A 19,599-nucleotide genomic window follows, 5' to 3' on the forward strand; every position below is an offset into this window, starting at 1 on the left:
AATGACTTGGGAAAAATATAAACGTTTTGCGTGGATGTCGTGACATGCTCGAGTGCCCTACCCACGGTTCAAGTCTTATCTTGATAGAGTACGCTTTTGAATTTAGCAAGTGGTTCCCTCTCAAACCACCATCTGCCTCTCTTAAAGTTTGTTTTTATCAACATTGAATTCACAATATTTCCAATATAGTTAGAATATTTACCTCTAGTCAAAAGAGGTAGACTGTTTCAGTTTAAAATGAAAGAAAATGTATAAAAGCAACAAAAATAATTTAAACGACTTACTTACCGTATGCATTTTCCAACATTCTCCGAAAAGGTCATAACTGCGTATAATCCGAAAGTTTGTAAATGCACACACTTCTGTGTTTTCGTGCAAAACTGAAGGACCGCCTTCGCTACAAGATGATTCGTCCTCACCTACGAGCCGATGGCTTTTCGCGCTCCAGCTGTGGGTGTGCTCTCTGTCAGTCTACATGAGTGACACTCCGAATGCTCCATGCCCCGCCCCTCAGCTGCCGATGCTATTTGAGTGAGAGACGGCTGTTTCATTCACCCAGAGCTGGTGCCCGAGCTTCGTCAATGGGAAGGGAACGCCGCGTTGGAAAAAGCGCACAGTGTTTAGCCAACTTTTAACTGCACCATGGTTTGCGCTTCAGTTTCGTGCTTGTGGACTATATTTTGCCTTCATTTATGTTTTTACGTGAACACTGGAATAGCACAGAACACACGAGAGGGTGAGTAGGAAAGTTTCCTTCGTTGCAGTCCGACCGATGCATCCTGACAGCGGAGCGCGATGTGTTCAGAAGTAGCGAACAGACCAGTTGTCCAAAGTAAAATATCGTAACATTGTTGCCATGAGGTAAAAAAAACACAATTACAGCAGAATCGCTGTGACAGTGCGGTGTTGTGTTACTTCAGTCTGCGCCGTCAAACAGACCGAGCGCTCGCGCAGTTTTATCCACGTTAGACGGCATCGTTACGGATCCGGTACTCACGCCGGAATGTCTCATTTATTTGACGCACAGATTTTCGCGATTCGGATACCAAAATGAGTGATTTACAACAGCAATGAAGACTTGATAACCACGTTTAATCTGGTTAAGCTCCATATTGTCATGACCCTAAATCCCATAATGGCCATCATGTGCTCATTTTATCAAAAAACATAACGTGCGTTCTCTGTACTGCAAAGAGATAACGGTAACACACGACGCGCTCGGACAGATTTAACACCAAACTTGAAAATATCTACTTGATGCCTATTTAACCAAACGGACAGCATAGAGCAAATCCAGCTGCAGAATTGATATATCATCCGTTTTTTGCAAAATACGTGAAGGCAGGATTATTTTAACAGCAAATGCTCCTGGGAGCGATCATCTTCAATTAAGTGGTAAAGAAATTGTCCTGGAGGAAAACCTTCGGCAATCAATAAGCGATCGAAGTGTTTATGTATTCTAACCAAGTTATCGAGTCTACGTTGGATATATTTACAATGTATTAACGCTGCTTTTGTATACCAATACATGTCTAGCCGACTGCAAATCTATCATCAACATATAGTGTGCAGTCTGACCCGAGAGGTCCGTAAAACGCATAATGCATTCTCATCGGAATATGTAATAGTTTAGCACACACAGTAGACTGCCTAAAATAATTTCTTGTAAATTCATACGTCTAGTGGGTATTAGGGCTGTTTACTGTAGTTCAGTCAAATGTCAATACACATAATAGCTAACGTGTAACTTATTATAGGTATTTTTTATTTTGAGATAATTCTGTTTCCTCGAATTATTTTAAATGTTAGGGATCTCTTGTTTAGTCACGATCGTGCGATATCTGCTAACGCTTCAATAAAAGGCCTCTGAATGGAAACGTAGCTTTTAATTTCACACGTGATGAAGTCGGTTTTAACCTGCGCGCTCGCGTGCGTATCTGTGAAATATTCGATGCGGACAAATGAACTTCATCACGGTCCACCAAAAGCAAAGGCTTGAAATAACACATGTCAGTCAGTTATATTGGCACAAGGAACAGGTGTCGCGCGGCTTTCAGAGGTGCGAGGTGCTTATTGTCATTAATCTCAACCGCTGTCGTCTGAAAAAATGGGTCAAACTCGCTCTCTCACGTACACTGTCTTTGCGCTCATTCACGATTTTTTTAGACTTCCACTGGAGTAACGTTAGGATTGCGGTATGTAAGTGGTTACATATATTAATCTCAATTAAAGATGCATTATTTTAAGTATGCGCTTTATGTCTCGTCGGCAGTGACCCTGTTGGATTCAAAGGCGCAGCAGACAGAGCTGGAATGGATATCGTCTCCTCCAAGCGGGGTAAGATGAAAACTTTATAAGTTCTCATTACTGACAAACATTTATAATTTTCACCTCTTCTGTAATTCGCTGGCTGCTAGTTGTGTTCTTTAGCGTCCCGTATAATTGTTGTTTTTAATTGTCGGTCTTCGAATCACATAACAACGCTAAGTTGTATAGGCTTCATTCTCTTAAACAATAAGCGATTGAGAGGCCTAAATATTTTAAGCTGAAATAGTTGTTTGCGAGTCTTGAACTCATTTTAATGGTTTGAGAAGGTTAAGGCAAGTAAAATACACACGCGTTTGTTGGGGAAGGCCCGAACAGAAGTGGCCTTCTGCTGAAAAACGCCAAGCTTGAGGACGCACTCTGTGTTTGCTTTTTCAAAGGTTCAATGTAAAACCACCTCTTAACTATTTTAAAAGTAGGCCTACCTAAAACCAGAAGTGCAGCAGTAACTTCATTGTAGAAGTTTAGAAAACAAACTTTTTTTGTTTGAGTTTGGTAACAATAAATGTTATTTACTTAGATGTTCACACACACACATTTTTTTTGACGGATAACATTTTACTTTCTTTAATAACAAAAAACGGTGGCTTCTGGTTAAATATTTCAAAGTAATTGTAGGCATACGTATATATTGCTTCAATTTAATATTAAATTATTTAAGAAGTGTTTTTTGTTTAATAAAAAGCAGTCAGCCAGTGCTCAGCATACACAACTTTATGATTGCTGGTTAAAACACACTTCATAAAGTTTAGAGAATGTCGTGCAGAGCTGTAATCTACTGTAGGCATAAGGCGCCTGCTTCGAAGAAGCTAAATTATAGGATTTTTCGGATAGTTTTTAAAGTTAGTCACTATATAGATTTGTTTTTTCATTTGTCTTTATGGATTTTAAAACCTGACAATTATGAATATTAAAGAGTAGGTGTTTTACAGCTTTTGACTGGTATTGTATATAACATTTGAGGCTGCTGTTATTGCAGCAACGTGCTTATGAGGCCAGTTCAATTTCCTAGTGTTTCTTATTTTGCAATAATTTAAGTTAAAATTCTTCCTATAATTATTAAAAGCAAACATAATAGCAAATCACTGAAAACTATTTTTTTTCCTAATTATTCTCTTAACACTTAAAACATATTAATTTTCAATTCATGCCAATATTTTAATAAATAATAATTAGGAATGCAGGACCTGCCAATGAAATTGTATAGATTTTTTGGGTGTTTGGTTTTTATTCACACAGAGGCCAGTTTTAACATGCAGTAACATTCTCCCTTGAGGTTAGTTCTGAACATTTTAGCGTTGCACACAATATAATCTGGTGATTAACTGTGTTTTCCTTTTTTTCAGTGGGAAGAGATAAGTGGGTTGGATGAAAACTACACACCCATTCGCACATACCAGGTCTGCCAGGTCATGGAACCAAATCAGAACAACTGGCTACGGTCTAACTGGATTGAAAAGGGCGATGCCCAGAGGATTTTTGTGGAGCTGAAGTTTACCTTGAGGGATTGTAACAGCCTTCCAGGGGTGGTTGGCTCTTGCAAGGAGACGTTCAACTTATACTACCAAGAATCCGACGTGGAGGTGGGGAGGAATATAAGGGAAAGTCAGTATGTGAAAATTGACACTATAGCTGCGGACGAGAGTTTTACTCAGGGTGACCTGGGGGAAAGAAAGATGAAGCTGAACACGGAGGTGCGTATAATCGGGCCTCTCTCCCGCAGAGGCTTCTACCTGGCCTTTCAGGATGTAGGGGCCTGCATCGCTTTGGTCTCCGTCAAAGTTTATTACAAGAAGTGTTGGTCGATTATTGAGAACCTGGCCACCTTCCCAGATACAGTGACAGGGTCAGAATTTTCATCTTTGGTGGAAGTGGAGGGCACGTGCGTCAGCGACGCCGAAGAGGAGGCTGACAACGCTCCCAAAATGCATTGCAGCGCAGAAGGAGAGTGGCTGGTACCCATTGGGAAATGTATATGCAAAGCTGGATTTCACCAGAAGGGAGATGCATGTGAACGTGAGTTAGCTATTTCATTTACATCTGCCATCCTCTACACTCACTCAACATCTGTTGGTGTGTTCACTCACGGATTGCATTAACCACGTGCAATTTTTCAAAAAGCTGTGGTGCAATTATTAAGGTTTTATTACGTTATTATTTGCACTTATGTGTCCATTTACTGGGACAATTCTTGTTCCAATTGTTTGACTGGGTGTCCAAGCATAGAACTATTTCTGCGCGAGGTAATTCATATGAATTAAAGCGAACCGATACAATAGCCAAACAAACCATGCTGAAAAATACAACGCAGCCAACGAATAAATCAAAAAGAAAAGCCAAGTTAACAAAAATGCTTATTGGGCGGAGATAATAATGATGGATTAAATGTGGGGGCCAAAATCCTTGGCACAGTAATTGGAATCCCTGATTTGTGGGCTCTTAATTTATAGCCCTAGTCGTGTTGACACAGGAATTAAATGATAACTAGCACTTCAGCTTAGCTCACCGTTCTTTAGTACGAGTCCAACTTCCCTCTATTTGGTCTCATTTCTTCTCTTTCCAACTGGCACCGGGCCAAGCCAATCATTTGCAAACGACACCAAGTCATGCAAAGGTTCAGCAGTCGCTCAGTCTCAATTTAGACCTTTGAAATGACCCAGACAAAAAGAAAAAACAAACAACGGACATTCTGTTACATTTAGGCCTGGGGTTATTTAGGAAGTGTCCGTACAGGAAACGCAATTACAGTTGCTTCTGCATCGTTCTGGTTACTCTAGCTGTGCCTACAATTACGACTAAGACACTTCCAGTCCCATCAGCTTCACTAATGGTGCTAAGCGTTGTTTTTTGGCAGTCACCTGACTCTGGTGATTACGCTTTGGGAAGAGGACCGTTTGGTTTTGCACAGATAAAGTGGACTGGTTTAGCCGTCCACACAGTTTTGTCTGCCAGTGTGGGTTGTCTCAGCCTCAACTTAAGCGTGCGGACCAGGAGGTTTGGATAGCTTTTATCCCACACGCATACACGTCCACATCATTAAGTTATCATGTAAAGGGTACTTCAGAACACTATTACGTTATCAAAAGCTAAAATGGGCAAGCCGTCCGGGACAGGCTGCTTCAGGCTGAGAGGTTGTTGCAAAGCTAAAAGCCGTTTTAAAATCAAAAGAGGGAGCAAAGGAGAAAGTTGATGGTACTTCTATATAATACAGGTGATTTGGCACACGTTGAATGTAATAAATGGATGTGTTTCAGATTTTTTAGTTTTCAACCTATTGTCACAAAAATATCTTTAATAGCGGTAAAACTACCATGCGACTCGGACATGTCCCGATGTGAACGCTTGGGACGTTTCACATACTTCGAATGAATCCCCGTCCATTTTACATTCCATAGAAACAACATGGCTTGTTTTTCTCATAGCCAACAACAAACAAACAAACACTGTCAGACATTTAGATTTCTGCCCCTTCCATTGTCACTTTATGAGTTGTGCGTCGCTCCTGGCATGAGTGGCTGTGATATTACCGCCGTAGTTAATCTAAATAAAATGTGCGTGAGACTGCAGCATCAGCACTTCCTCTTAGCGATTCGACCGATATTAAATTGCCTGTACAGAGTTTCCCCCCGAGCACCAACCAGACTGAAAAATACTGGAGTTTTTTCCCCGTCTGTCAGAGAAAACAGTGGTGCAGTGCGCGGTATCTGGGGTGGATGGCCTGTGAGTGACAGAGGTCTCTTTAGTATGGAGGGCTGATCTTTCCAGGAGCACACAGCTCATGTTTCGGTTCCTTTTTCTCTCTTGCTCTCGCTCTCCTTTCCTCAGGGGTCTGCTAAGACTCTGTGACCCTTATGCATTCGAAAGTTCATTTTTTACACCATGTTGATGTGCGGTATATGTACATATATATGCACAAATAGACGCTCATGCATACAGAATCGAGTCTAAAATGTCTGGCATTAATAATTGAGCAGGGAAACCTGAGGAGGGCCACCAAAATGTGTGTTTTGACGGTGTCATTCATCAAATGCCTTATGGGCATTGTGCGTCTTTCATTTCTTCCTACTTTTTGTCTTTTCCTCTTCCTCTAAGGGGCCGTTTTCACAGGACGTGTCCTTGCGTCCGTCCACAGCGGTTTTTATTTGTTTTTATGTGAAAATATTCGCTAAGCGCATGACTGTTTCTCTGTTGTTTTATCCACGGTATTGGTGGGTTATTGCATCTAGGAAGAAACAGACCAATTTTTACATTTTTTCTCAAAACACCTGTATTTTTCCTTCCATTCCTTTGCGACCTTTCTCCTGTTTGAACGGCTCCTAACTTTGACTTTCTGTCTCTCACTCCAGCTAGTCTCAGTAGGAGGCTTCAGTCCTTTCTGCTTTTCCATTCTGCTCCTCACATTCAAGAATCAGTGTTTTGAGTGTTGGAAAAAAAGCAATGTGAAATGTTCAGCAGCATGCCAGAGTTTATTTACATAGAGCTCAAGTAAAAATAGTCGCCATTCATTTGCAAAACTCAGTGGCTACTTAGAGAAAAGGGACACACTAAGTCCTTTGGTGGCTGAAAAGAGTCCTTGTAGACAGACATGGATCTCTTTGTATTCGTTGAGCTTTTTCAGACAATCCGTGGAATGTATGTTGCTCAATTTGAACACATCACATTAAAAACCATATCTCAATCCAAAACAATATATAAAATGGTGGATCTGTCTCTGTGTTTTTTTACAAAGCAAGCTGTTGTGTTTATAGATCAAAATGGATCTATACTAATCACTAGCTAACATGCAAGCGGGCGGAGGTTCTGGCAAAGGCAGGCGCTAACACCATCCATCTCCCAGATGTCAAATAGTTGGACAGAAGTTAGTCAAAGCCTGATGGATTGCCAGAACACAGAAGGAGGGAGCTAGCTGTGGAGACAAGCCACTAAAGTAGCCAGGGTGGAGGGAAGCTAGCTGGAAGATTGGCCCCAGAGCCAGGTCCAAGCTCAGGGAAAAGAGCGTGCTTTGCATTTCAAACGATGGCACCAGGAGCTGGGGGTGGGCAGATTGCATAAAGGCCCGACACTCGAGTGATTGATAAGGTGTGAAAGTAAAGGCTACAAACGGTCATCCGTTAGAGAACTGTAAGTGAGCTTAATTATTCAAACAGAGGTAAGTTCCTCTGGCAACCCCTTTGGGTCCGAAGCTGTCAGGGTTAGAATCATCTGCTGATGGATCACGGTCTTCTCGCCTGGTCAGGGTCTCAGAGGACAGCGGCGTGCTTCCGTAGAACTGTTTGTTTTTGCCCATTGGTTTTGTCAGATGGACGGTGGCTTTGAACAGGAGAGGAGTTGTCATTCGGTTGTTTTGTTAGTCAGCTAAAGCAGGACTGTCAGTTAGCAGCACTCCAGTTATTGATGTGTTGTGGTGGCTTCATGTTTACAGTCACTTTAGTTGATCTAATAAAAAAATTGGTAAAGGAAGAATATTTTATGACATGAGGTTGCAATTTTTTATGTTGTGCTGGCCAATATATTTCCCTTCATTTCAAATTTCGCTGCTCTCCTTCTGAGACCTCGTATCTCCATATTTCGTGATTTTTATATTTTGCAATAAATCATTATTATTAGTCACGCTTTCCGTTTGTCACTGGGTTTTGCACATATCTAACCAATAGAAGCTTTAAAAAGTACTTGTCATCTTTGACAACACAGTTTTTAAGAAGTGTTTTTCCATTTTCTGAAAAATAATTTGTCACAGACATAAAAACTTCAACTTACTTCACTTCAGCTCATGTGCTTGCAATTTTGCTTTTTATATTAAAATCCTATTAGTTTTGGTTTTCTTTATATAATTATTGTAAAGTATTTTTAATGTGGAAAACATGACAGACTTAAACAGACAGCATCGTCCTTTAGTGCTGTTTTCAATAAGAAAGGGACATTTTAGATAAAAGAGCACACGTTCCTGTCTCTCTCTCACTCTCTTTCTGTCTGTCTCTCTCTCTGTAAAGGAGAAAAGTCTGCAGTTATGTAATAAGTTATTGATTTTGCTCTTAGGGAGAGATTGAGCTGCTGAGTCTCCTGCTTTGCCGGTTTCCCAGAGGAGCGTCTCTCTGAAAACACGACCCTCCCGGATGTTCACTCAGTGTTAAGGCCTTCAACCTGGTCACATATCACTTTCACCCGGTCGCTCAGGGTCCAAAGCTGCTCCACACACACACACACACACACACACACACACAGTTGCTTTGTTGCTTTTAACACAATGTCCTTTAGTCCAATTGCATCCATTAGTACGGATGAGCAGAGAGAGCAGTCCGAAAAAAGAAACGTGTGTGCAAGTGTTTAGACGGTTAAAGAGAGCAAGCTGGCCCATAGCAGAGGCCCATTTGCGTGCCTCCGTACACAAAAAGAGCGTTTTGCAGGGTGTGTCAGGCTTTTCCCCAGCTTTAGAAGACTAAGCCTATCAAAATCAGTGCGTGTGTGAGGGTCGATGGAGATGTCGGGACCTGTTAGTGTTGCCGGAGTTGCAAGCAGGGCGGTTACTGGTAGGAGGTCTTTGTTTGGAGGGGGAAGAAGCCATAGAATTGGCTCCTCAGGCAAGCCAAGGGTCAACTGCTTGGCTCATCCATCTTCCAGCCTGGCAGTGACCTGTCAGCCCGGCTGCTCACGTTACTAAGCAGAGCAGGCAGGCCTGCATTGTGCAAGCTGCTCTGTTTGCAACCATGTGTAAATGAAGTTAATATTCACTGACCTCGTGCTCAGCCCGCTAGCGACCCCGGTGACTCCGTGGAAATCACGGCATTGCTAGCAAAACGACAAAGATCCAGGTCCATTCAAGTCGGCTATTTATTTCGCATTGCTTAAATGTTTTCATTTGTTTTGTCTGAACATGTGCGTTTGATACTGCCGCTGAGTCACATTCTCTTTCACATTCGGCTTAGTTGAGTTTTTTGTCAACGCTCGCAGATCGGTGCACCTTTTTCTGCTTTAAGCAGGACAGAAATATTGTGCAACCAGTGCTGTCATCAGCTGGCGTGAACTAGTTCGTGCTGAGAGTACTTTATGCTTTCCCATGCGAAAGGCGGTGGAGTGTTTATGTGTTTGAAAGTGTTTATTTGTTCTCAAATTCTTTGTGATTGTGTAAATAAGACTTAGATGCAGAATTTTTGCACGAATCCAATTTCCTAGGCTCAAACTGGAAGAAATAGTTGACAATAAGGATTTAAATGCGGTTACATGGGAAATATTGTTTACTCATTGTTTGAAATTAGATTGTAAGTACACACTTTTTGCCGTTTAGTTATATACACCATATTTCTGCTCAATTTTAATAGTCTATTTTTTAGTACTGGCCTATAAATATTTGCTTCAGCGGTTTATAATAATAATATGACCAACAGCAACATTCAGGGAAAAGAAGAGTATTTACATTTTGTCCAAAGCGACTTACATTGTATTATCCTATACATTTTACATAGGTATCTGCAATCCCCTGGGATCGAAGCCACAACTTTGCGTTGTTAACGCAATGCTCTTACTACTGAGCTACAGGAAAACTATTTGTAATGCATTCCATAAAATTGTAAAAATAAACGTAAAAAAGTCTGTATGCGAGGCGTTTTTTGTATCCAAAGATACAAACAAAACAAATTTTATGTTTTAGGAAATCACTGTGTTTTTTCCCCCTGTAGAATTCTCTTATTTCCGACATTTAAACAAATAGCTTTCCAAAATCACATTCGGAATCGTTCCACATTCGTTGTGCTCTGATCGCGCTGTGGGGGCAGAGATGCAGTTTGTTAATGAGAAGCAGACTAAATTCTCTCTTGCTCATAAAATGAGATTATGGAGAAGAAATGTCACACACAGACAGACTGTTGTCTTTCTGCCAAGTTATTACCGAATGTAACTTGAAGCGAACGCGTCATGCCAAAGGAGAATCAATAAAATTAGAAAGTAATGTTTTTCTTTATTTTTGCGCGGATAGCTACAAGCAACACAGTGATCAAGACCACATGAAAGGATCATTCTTCTGAAGGCTTGATTATTGAAAGCTATAAATGTGTGATGTATGTTAGTGTTTCATGGATCGCCAGGACTGATGCTGGGACTTGATTGAGTGCTATATTAGTCTTCAGGCCCCGTGTGGGGATATAGATGGGCATTGAAGAGCATGTGTGGGTGGCTCTGGGACAGCGTGGCCGTGGATGTGTGTTCGTTCAAATTCGTGTGCGTTCATGCATGTTTGAACAGGTCAGAGCCGTGCCTGGCTTTATAGTAACGGACCTCTGCTGGTTTACCATAGTGTCTCACATAGTCACCTTTGTTATAGCTGCAGTCTCCCGGTTGTGTGTGGGATAACTTGCTGATGGTAAAGGTTTTTGTAGATCTGATTAGCTGTGGTTGTAGAGTCCTTTAGGAGATTTGATCTTTAGGACTTTTCACTTTTTATCTTGCAAAGGCTTTTGTCTTCTCAAATTTTGTGGCTGTTTTCCATCCCTCTCTTTCGAGGGGACCGCTCTACTCCATTTCAGTGGTATTTGTAAACACACACAGACATAAAATACGATTAGGCAGGGTATGGAACAAGTTTATGGGGGAGGAGCTAACTCAAGGTGATAAATGGTTATGGTGATGTCGTAGATGCAATAACCGAACGCACATTGTTATGTTGTTTTGCATCTAGGCAGAAGCGTTATCCGCCGAGGCAGATCGTTTCTGTAAATGACGCGTGGCCCCTTTTATTTATTTAATGGTAAAATCGTCTTTGTTTTCCATTTGCCAATCTATGCAATAAGTCAAGCCGAATGATCCAAAACAGCAAACGCAGGTGCCTCGGGATACGCTTATTTTCCGATTTTGAAATCAGACAAAAACATCAGACCAGCATTTATACTCGAAAGCAGGCATTTGAAATTCCATTAAAAGCCAGGACCTTTTTTTCTTAAAAGTGTGCTTTGTTCTAAAAACATTCCTTTTTCTGTTAAAGTTACATTTTGTGTTTCATTTTTTTCCAGTATCACAGAACAGCTCATATTCCAAGAATGCCATCTGGGCAGATGCAGCGGGGATGTGTCGCACTGCTGTATTTAACAGATAGCGTTCTTTTAGGTCAATTTAACAGCAATAACATCTTTATGCATTTTTTCCCTATTTTGGCACAATGTTCTGTCCATCCAATATCTGAGCGCGATTGCCTCTTTTTGTAAAATGAGGAGCTAGTTGAATGATCTGTTCTTGGCAATGGAGGATGACCGGATCTGGCCAACACAAATGTGACTGACAAAGCACAACGCATTGAGCATAATTGCGGATATATAATGCCTCTGTCCGCCTCTGCTTTTTTCAAATGCATGCTTAAAAGACAGCCAGAGTATTGTTTTTCTATTGTCCAGTGGATAATGGATCCCATTAGAAATTTGGCTTAATTTAAGTGTAATGTATTTAGCCTAGCTACATGCAAATTATTTTAACAGCTGCTTTCCTGAAGGTTTGCGGTTTGACTACTACGCCAGCCGCAGCTTTTTTCCTCAGCGTTTCTTTTAACCCTGCTGGGTTTTTCTATAATGTCTTTCATAATTAGCTTTTTTATGTTAGCACTCTATTCATAGACCTAATGTTCCAGAAAACTCCATTGGCAAATTCACCAAAACGGAACCTATTTTTACATGGAGTGTAACTGGCGGCAAGAAGGAGCAGCTGGATTTTGGCGCGATTCATGATGTTAACATTTTAACTATATTTAGGAGAGGACCCTGATGGGTTTTGATCTGCTTTTTTTTACAAGTCTTTCTTGTTGCCTCCGAGGGCATCCCGGTGTGTCCTTCAACACAGTGTAAGAGAATGCTAATCTTCTCTTTGTTTCTGATGGAAAGCTACTTATCTCTCCTCCACACAGGTAGCTGCCATGAATGAGATGCTTGTCTGTATGTAAGAAACACAGCCCTAATCCAACCTGTTCGCTCCGAGTAATGCGTGGGGCACTATGCGAATAGCTAAGAACAAGATCTATTTTAATCTGCCATTTTCACAACTTTCTAATCCAAGTTTCTTTAGTCTGTAACGTTTACGCCTCTTGTCTCAGTCTAGCTGTTGTATCGCAAGTGCTTGCTGGGAAGGTCCAAAACTGGACACCATCCTGGTTTGTTGCTTTCTTGTTGCCTTTTGATTCGTTCCCCTTCCATTGCCTGCTTCCTGGAGTTGGGTAGATTTATTGGCCTCTTAGGGGGAAAGATTAAAATGCTTGCCACTCAATGACTGACAGCATGGAAACGGACTCTGGGCTCTTTCAGGCTGCTTTCATCTGTGGTATAAATAATAATGTAGTGGTAGCTATAGATACATTTTTTTACAGCCGGACATCAGAGATGTTTAAATGACAATTTTAATATAATATTTATCATTGACCTTTAGCATTGTAAACTTATTACAAGTTATACAAGGCTATAAATCTTGGAAATGAAATGAAAAGTTTATACTTAATGAAGCGTGATGTCACGTGACAACAACACAACAATCATACTATAGCTTAAAGCGCAGATTGTGTAATAATACATATGGTTAAAATTGGTGTTGCAAAGACAGCGTGTCTAAAGACAGAGTTTTGTTTTGGGCTGGTCATTTTTCTCTCAGCGCTTCATCATTCATTTAAAGTGTTTGGACAAAAATGTTGAGAGGTTAAACACAGGAGAAAGAACGGAAAGCCAGTATCTAAACCCTTCAGAGTCTCTGTTGTTTTGTGTCTAGACTCACAGAATACAGATTTTCACTGGGACGTTTTAAAATCCACCTCTGGTTTCCTAAGCAGCGCCCTCCTATATTATCAATACTGTATGAGAAACCTCAACCGGTTTCTTTTTTTCTCTCTCTTAGTGAAAGATAGAGTTGACCACTGAAAGGTAAATTACAAATGCTGTAGCGCCCGCTGCCTACTAAAAAGCCTGCGAGGGACGTCAGCCTGTTTTAATCTCTCTCTGTTGTTCTGTTTAACCCCAGCTTGTGTTTCTAAGGGGCCGACTAATTTCTTTGTGCATTAAATGAGGTTGGCGTTGCCCGTGTCAACAAGCACATCCCATTAGCTCGCCTTCATGCTAGCAGCAGCTCAAACAAAGCCGTCGTAACAAGTCCTTCAGCTAACTTTTTAAACCGCCTAAGCTACTGTTTTTCCTTTCCGTTTGGCAATTAAGCAATGAAGCAGTTGTGTTGGCAGGACATGTTTTCAATTCAGAGTCGAAATAGGCAGTTAAGTGGAGGATATTGTCTCAATGTCAGTTTCATAGATTGGTTAGCGTGCTCTCCAGAACTGCTGGCACACAAGGTCATGTAGCGCTAATTTAGTCATGATTACATGCTAGCAGACATTATGCAGCATGGCAGAAGGAGGCATAATTGGGCAAGCCTCATCTTTTTCCTCTCGCAGAAATAAAGCTGTCAGGAAGGGGAAAACAAAGCTATCATTTATCTCCTCGGCGGCCGGTTAGTGCATTAGCACAATAGTAGCATGTTTTTTGGCTAGCGCAGCACCAATGTTTAGCCGTTACTTTTGGGGGGGGCAAAATTTCGGGGTCCTAGAAATGGCTCAGTTTGTGCATGTCACTCGTGGTAAAAGCAGTGAGGTAGAGTGGAGACAGGTTCTCAAAAGGGCCCCCGTGTCAGCGCTCCGTTTGATTTGAGGCCTAATTTGCTGGTTGGTTGCTTGTGTAAACAACTCAGGGATACTTGGGCTTCTCAGATGCCACAATAAACAAATCCCGATCACACGGATGTAAAAATAAACCGTCCCTGCTTCAGAGACGTAAAAAGCCAGCGCGTCGGCAGTCGAGAGTCCTCCTGTTTTGGTGATTTGTGATAGCGCTAATCTTAGGGTGTTAGCGAGGAGCCGCTGGGTGCTGGTGGCCTGTCTTGAGCTCTCAGGCTCAAACGGGATCTTTTCCCCATACAGATCAGCTCAGAGCTGAACACAAAGCTAACAGGCACACTAGCTTTCCAGTGAAGATGTTTCACGTCTTTTTTCTTTGGCATTTTTTTTCTCTTTTCCTTTCACTTTTTTCCAAGAAACCCGCTGTGAATAAACATATGGGAATGTTTCAGAGCCTTATCAAATCTCATTGCAGCTACAGGACGGTTGTGTTTGCGTTGAGCTTGTCAAGTAACAGGTAATTAAACAAAGGTATTAAATAAAAACTTTTGATAATTATTTTCTGAACCACGGCTATTACACAGTACACTTTGCAGGCGCTGGTTTCAGTGCAAAACTAGTCTTGCTGCTTTCAATTACAAGTCCTCACTGGTAAAGAAAAATCCCAGATAAAATCACATCCCTTTCCTCCTCGTCCCAGCCTCAGAAAGGCTCTTGTTCTGTGTGTCGCACAGCCCTACTGGGGTTCTGAGCTAAATACACAGTGACAGGGCTTTCATGTATCTGAAATGGGGATACCATATCCCTCAGCCGCCCCCCGCCTCAACAAGGTGGCGCTTAAAATGGTAAAACCGGCACAGCCTTCTGTGCGATCTCCATTTTAGTCTTGTCACGGAAGCATGAAGTGATGGAACTACCGAGATCTAAAAAGTGCAATTTGGAATTGAAAATCAGTAGCGCTTTGTCCCCCGTAATGATCTTTAAAATGCCTAGCAGTGAACAAAGTAATATTTTTCCCGGGGATGCGGGCGTGGTTGCCGTTTGAGAAAAATCATGTGGGGCTGGTTCCCTGTTTAGGCTGAAGGGGGTTTTAAGAAAACAGCTGCTAAGTGTGGATTAGTGTCTCTCAGCAGTGCGGACCAAAAGGCCAAACTTAAAATAGCTTATTTCTCTCCGCTTACAAACTAAAAGTGAATGAGAAAAATGTCTCGCCCTAAACTGTTTCTTTAACAACGTCCTTTTTGAAATTTCTCTTTTTCTGCTTGGTCGATTTAACACAACCAGCCACAGAGTTGGGAGATAATAAAATATTGTAAATACACAGAAAAATATGTGATCGTCTAATTATAATGCAAAGAGTAATATATGACGCTAGCGCTTCATTGGAAATTCAGCCCATATGGGCATATATATAATAAAGCGTGGGGAATAAATGACTCGTTGTCATTGGAACGTGCGAGGGTGATTCTTGTGCATAGCCTAAAGCCATCCGGCCCTAATTTCTGCTTTGTCTATGATCCCCGGCTGCCTGTGGGATGTCCTTTTTTCCCTTATAAAAGGTGAAATACTGAAATAATCCATTTAAGTTTCCTATTTTCCACAGTAACCTTGCCTCTAGGACATTTTTGACTGCTAGAGGTGATGTGAAGGCAGGCATGCTCGTGCTTATGAAAGATCAGGAATATTTGACCAGAGCAAACATATGCATCTGCTTCTGGTTGATGCAACATAGGAATGCGAATGTGTGTTTGTGTGTCTGCTTGTAATGACAGTTTGATACAAACACCAGATGCACAAAATGCGAACATGCTTTCAGTACTTTCTCTTTAGTTTCCCCTGTTATGTTTTCCTATGTGTTGAGGATCGTAGGAACAATTTAAAAAGTTGTAGGGATTACCTACTTGAATCATGAATATTAATTACATGACATACTTTAATCCTCGCTCAAAGGCAGGTACATTGAGTCGACTTAATGCAACCTGTTTCTGCTTGATCTTAAAATTGTTGTTTTAAGTGGGCATTTACACTTGTTTAAAACATATTCAATCATTTTTGTTTTATAAAAAGTAGAAAGCATTTCTTTTTATAGTAGCTGAACACAGTTGCTAAGTTGTTACGACCGTTGCTTAATGACAATTCTTACATTTTCTCTTTTTTCCCATCACCATTCAGCCTGTGGTCGTGGATTCTACAAATCTTCATCACAGGATCTTCAGTGTTCCCGGTGTCCCGCACACAGTTATAACGACAGAGAGGGCTCTTGGAGATGTGACTGCGAGGACGGCTACTACAGAGCCCTCTCCGATCCTCCTTCAGTCGCCTGCACTAGTAAGTCAACTATTTGTATTACACACCCTCCCTTTTGTCTTCCAGACCTGAGAATTTTCCTCAGTATGCTCACACAGTCAGTTTTGTGAACATCAGTGATTCTTGATTTATTCTGTTCATACAGCAGTGGTATGAATATGTGAATACTAATAATTCATAATTGAGGTCAAGCCCCTTTTTTGTTTTGATGTAATGGAGTCATTTATAGTTTTTTATAACTACACTACGGGTGCGAAACCGGATTAAGCACTCAAATCCAGAACTGATCTGTATATTCTCTTGTATATCCTCATAGCCTGTACGTCTTTATGATTGGCATGTTGACACAACTTATTCCGACTCCAGTAGCTCATGATCAGCCAAGCAATTGTGTCTTTCCTGTAAAACGAGACCATAATTACAGTCAGTAGTTACGGAAGCAGGTCACAGAAGCACTTTCATCCCCCCCTCTCCATCACTTCTTTATGTTCTCCTCCCCTTCCCTCTAATTTACACCTCTCCCCTCGCTTCCTCGGCCGTTTCTCCTTGAATATTACAGCTATGCCATTGATGACTTATTTACACAGGCCAGACTAGAGTGAAGGCAGGGAGGGAAGTTCTTCTTTAGGGTGAGTTTGAACTACCTGGAAATATGCTCAAATATGGGTTCAATAGACCAGAATCCCAGTATAGCCTTTGCTTCAAGAGAAAGGAGAACAGTTTATGAATTTTGTTCAAGAAAGTATTGGTAAGTTTACTTGGAAACAATGATTCTCCTTAGATATCGAGGCCAAAGAACAAAACGGCAAATTACAAAGAGCATCTGGCACCAAAGAAAATCTTTTTTGTCTTTGGACATGTTAAATTAATGTTGTGCTTTCAACAGGAAATACTCTTGTCAGTAGATTTTCTTTTTAATCGTGCACACTTAAAGAGTCAAACTGAACCTACCAAAAACAAATATTATGAAATCTTATATTCTGTAATTGATTCACAGACAGTGAATTAATGTCAAAGGCAGTACTACTGCTGAGGGTCAGCACATAATGAAAACAAATGGGATAAAAGAGCAAATCAGACATAAAACAAACAAAAAGACTAGGGTATGGCACTGACATAGACCAGGGCTGTTCTGTTGTTTGTGAAGCAGGCAAATATACAGGCTACCACTGAACAGTCTATTCTGTGATGACACGCACATCCTGCATGAATGATTTGCTACAATCCACCTCTGCTTTCCATCCTGTCACCACCCATATTTTCTCTTTCTTCTTTTTTCCATTGCTGTAACTCCAGGAATTAGCCTCACCGCTGCCTTCCAAAAGAGAAGATCACACTACAAGTGATTAAGTTTAATTGTTGCCCAATGCCCTCCAATCAAAGAACAGAGAAAACACCGGCTTTAAATTTGCCGCACAATGTTGCTTTGGTCTTCTCTGCTTTCCTTCTTTCTCCCTCCAAACACACAAGCGATCTGTCACTACCCTGACCGTGGTCTGGCTGTGGTTACTCTGTCTGGGCACGAAAACGTTGACTTACTATTCCACAATTGCGTCTTTTGTTGATCAAGGGCAAAATGCCACAGAAGGGAGGGATTAGGAATCATCTTGTTTTTCTCTGTAGCTTATTGAGGGCAAATAATAGAGAAGTCATGCGATGTTGAAACGCATTAGGACTTAGTACAAAGGTTTTTTAGAAACACAATGCGTTATGGATTTGACAAAAACCACAATACGTAACAGAGGTGATGCAGAAATACTGCAGAGATGATATAGAGCGACATCGTTTTATACAGTTGCATGCGATGTTGACATCACGAGGCCAGAGAGGCGTAACATTAAAAAGGATACACAGTGAATTAACCCAGACATTTGAGAAGCAGGGTGGGGGATATATTTCTTAGAAAAATATAGAAAAGGAGGTCTCTGCCGATGAAGTTAATTGGTATAAAATGTTTGCCATGAACTCATCATCATTGTCTAAAAGTAACATGGCAACCATGTGACATTCGCTGACCATGAAGGTAATTTGTGATATATTTTTTACACGTTAACTAGATTATAAGAGATTTCCCTGTGGAAAAATTGTTTCCAAAGATGACATAATTCTGTTCCTGTTGAAATAATATTATGAGGTGAATGTTTATATTTTTTATAATCCCTCACAGATTGGGGAAGTGTTGCCTGAATAGGTTAAAACTGATGAGGTTTGATGTTTTACGGCAAGCGTTTTACAGGAAATCTGTACAATTTAACACTGAACTTGAGCGATATTTGAAGAATTCGGCACTGGGGGCCGGATCAAGGTGTCACAAGACCCCTTAACGCACGTTTTTGTCGGCAAAATCTTTTCTTTTTAGATTATGTTAAATGACAAGGGGGATTTTACAAAACATGGGAAAAGTGTGCTTTTTTCGGTTAAAAACTTGGACAACTTTTGAAAGTTTGCTACAGACGTTAAAGCAATGTAAATCAAGTGGGTAAAGAAAACCTCCTAACAAACATAAATTGCTTCGCTTTTGAAGTCGTGCCACAGCGTAGAACAATCGAAATACTGTCCTTGGCAGACTTGTCTTAATTATCTCAGGATTAAGTTATTGTGGCCATCTGAATTGTCTGAGATGAAGATTTCTTTTCGGGATTTACAGCCGCATGGAACTGAATGGTAATTGGGGGTGAATTTACATTCGCTGAATAAACACCCTGATGGACAGCTTTTTAAATGAGCGAGGTGTAAACCTACAGAATCTTAAACTCTGTCAATACGCACTCAGCTCTTCAGAACATGGATTAAGAGCGGCCTTAATGAAATTCAGATTTCAAGAGTGAATGGAATTAATATTCACTTGTAGCGTGTCTGTCATTGCTGATCGAATGAAAGAAGTGTAGTTGTTGAGAAAGATTTGGTTTTATGATTATTTCTGTATAGCACGAATAATCCTGATAATGCAGCGTAAATTCGGTTTACCAGAATGTGTATGCCACTAAGATAAATGGCCGATACTTAGGTGAGCCTGCTGTGAATGAGGGGGGGGACTTACTGGACGTTTTCTTCCTCTTGAGATAGAGCGAAAGAAGAGTGTTCTTGACGGGTTTCGGGAATGACATCAATCAATAGACAGCTGTGCGAGGTGTCTGCACAAGTGAGGGTCTGGAGGGGTGGGAGAAGCGTGGGACTTTGTCACAGAAAGAAAAGAGGGAAGGCAAAGTGGTAGACGGTATAGAGAAATGCAAGGAGAAAGGTAAAGAGCCCTGAAAAAAAAATTGGTAGGGTGGTATAGTACACTGATACTATCAGATGGTAATACTATAATACTTGGAGGGATTGTTCACCCACAAATGAAAAAT

The 19,599-nt window shown here is 41.0% G+C and overlaps 1 protein-coding gene across 2 annotated transcripts in view; it reads left to right on the top strand.

The window, feature by feature from the left end:
* The first annotated feature begins 529 nt into the window (after window positions 1-529).
* Window positions 530-19,599, top strand: part of epha7 (eph receptor A7) — a 64,469-nt gene continuing 45,399 nt past the window's right edge. For both annotated transcript variants that reach the window (XM_079475234.1, XM_079475235.1), the window contains exons 1-4: window positions 530-736; window positions 2,273-2,337; window positions 3,672-4,341; window positions 16,118-16,273. In XM_079475234.1, coding sequence (XP_079331360.1) covers window positions 643-736; window positions 2,273-2,337; window positions 3,672-4,341; window positions 16,118-16,273 — 985 coding nt within the window. In that variant the 5' untranslated portion in view covers window positions 530-642. The remainder of the gene's footprint in view (window positions 737-2,272; window positions 2,338-3,671; window positions 4,342-16,117; window positions 16,274-19,599) is intronic.

The sequence above is a fragment of the Barbatula barbatula genome (genome assembly GCF_947034865.1).
Source record: "Barbatula barbatula genome assembly, chromosome: 15".
Classification (NCBI taxonomy): Eukaryota; Metazoa; Chordata; class Actinopteri; order Cypriniformes; family Nemacheilidae; genus Barbatula; species Barbatula barbatula.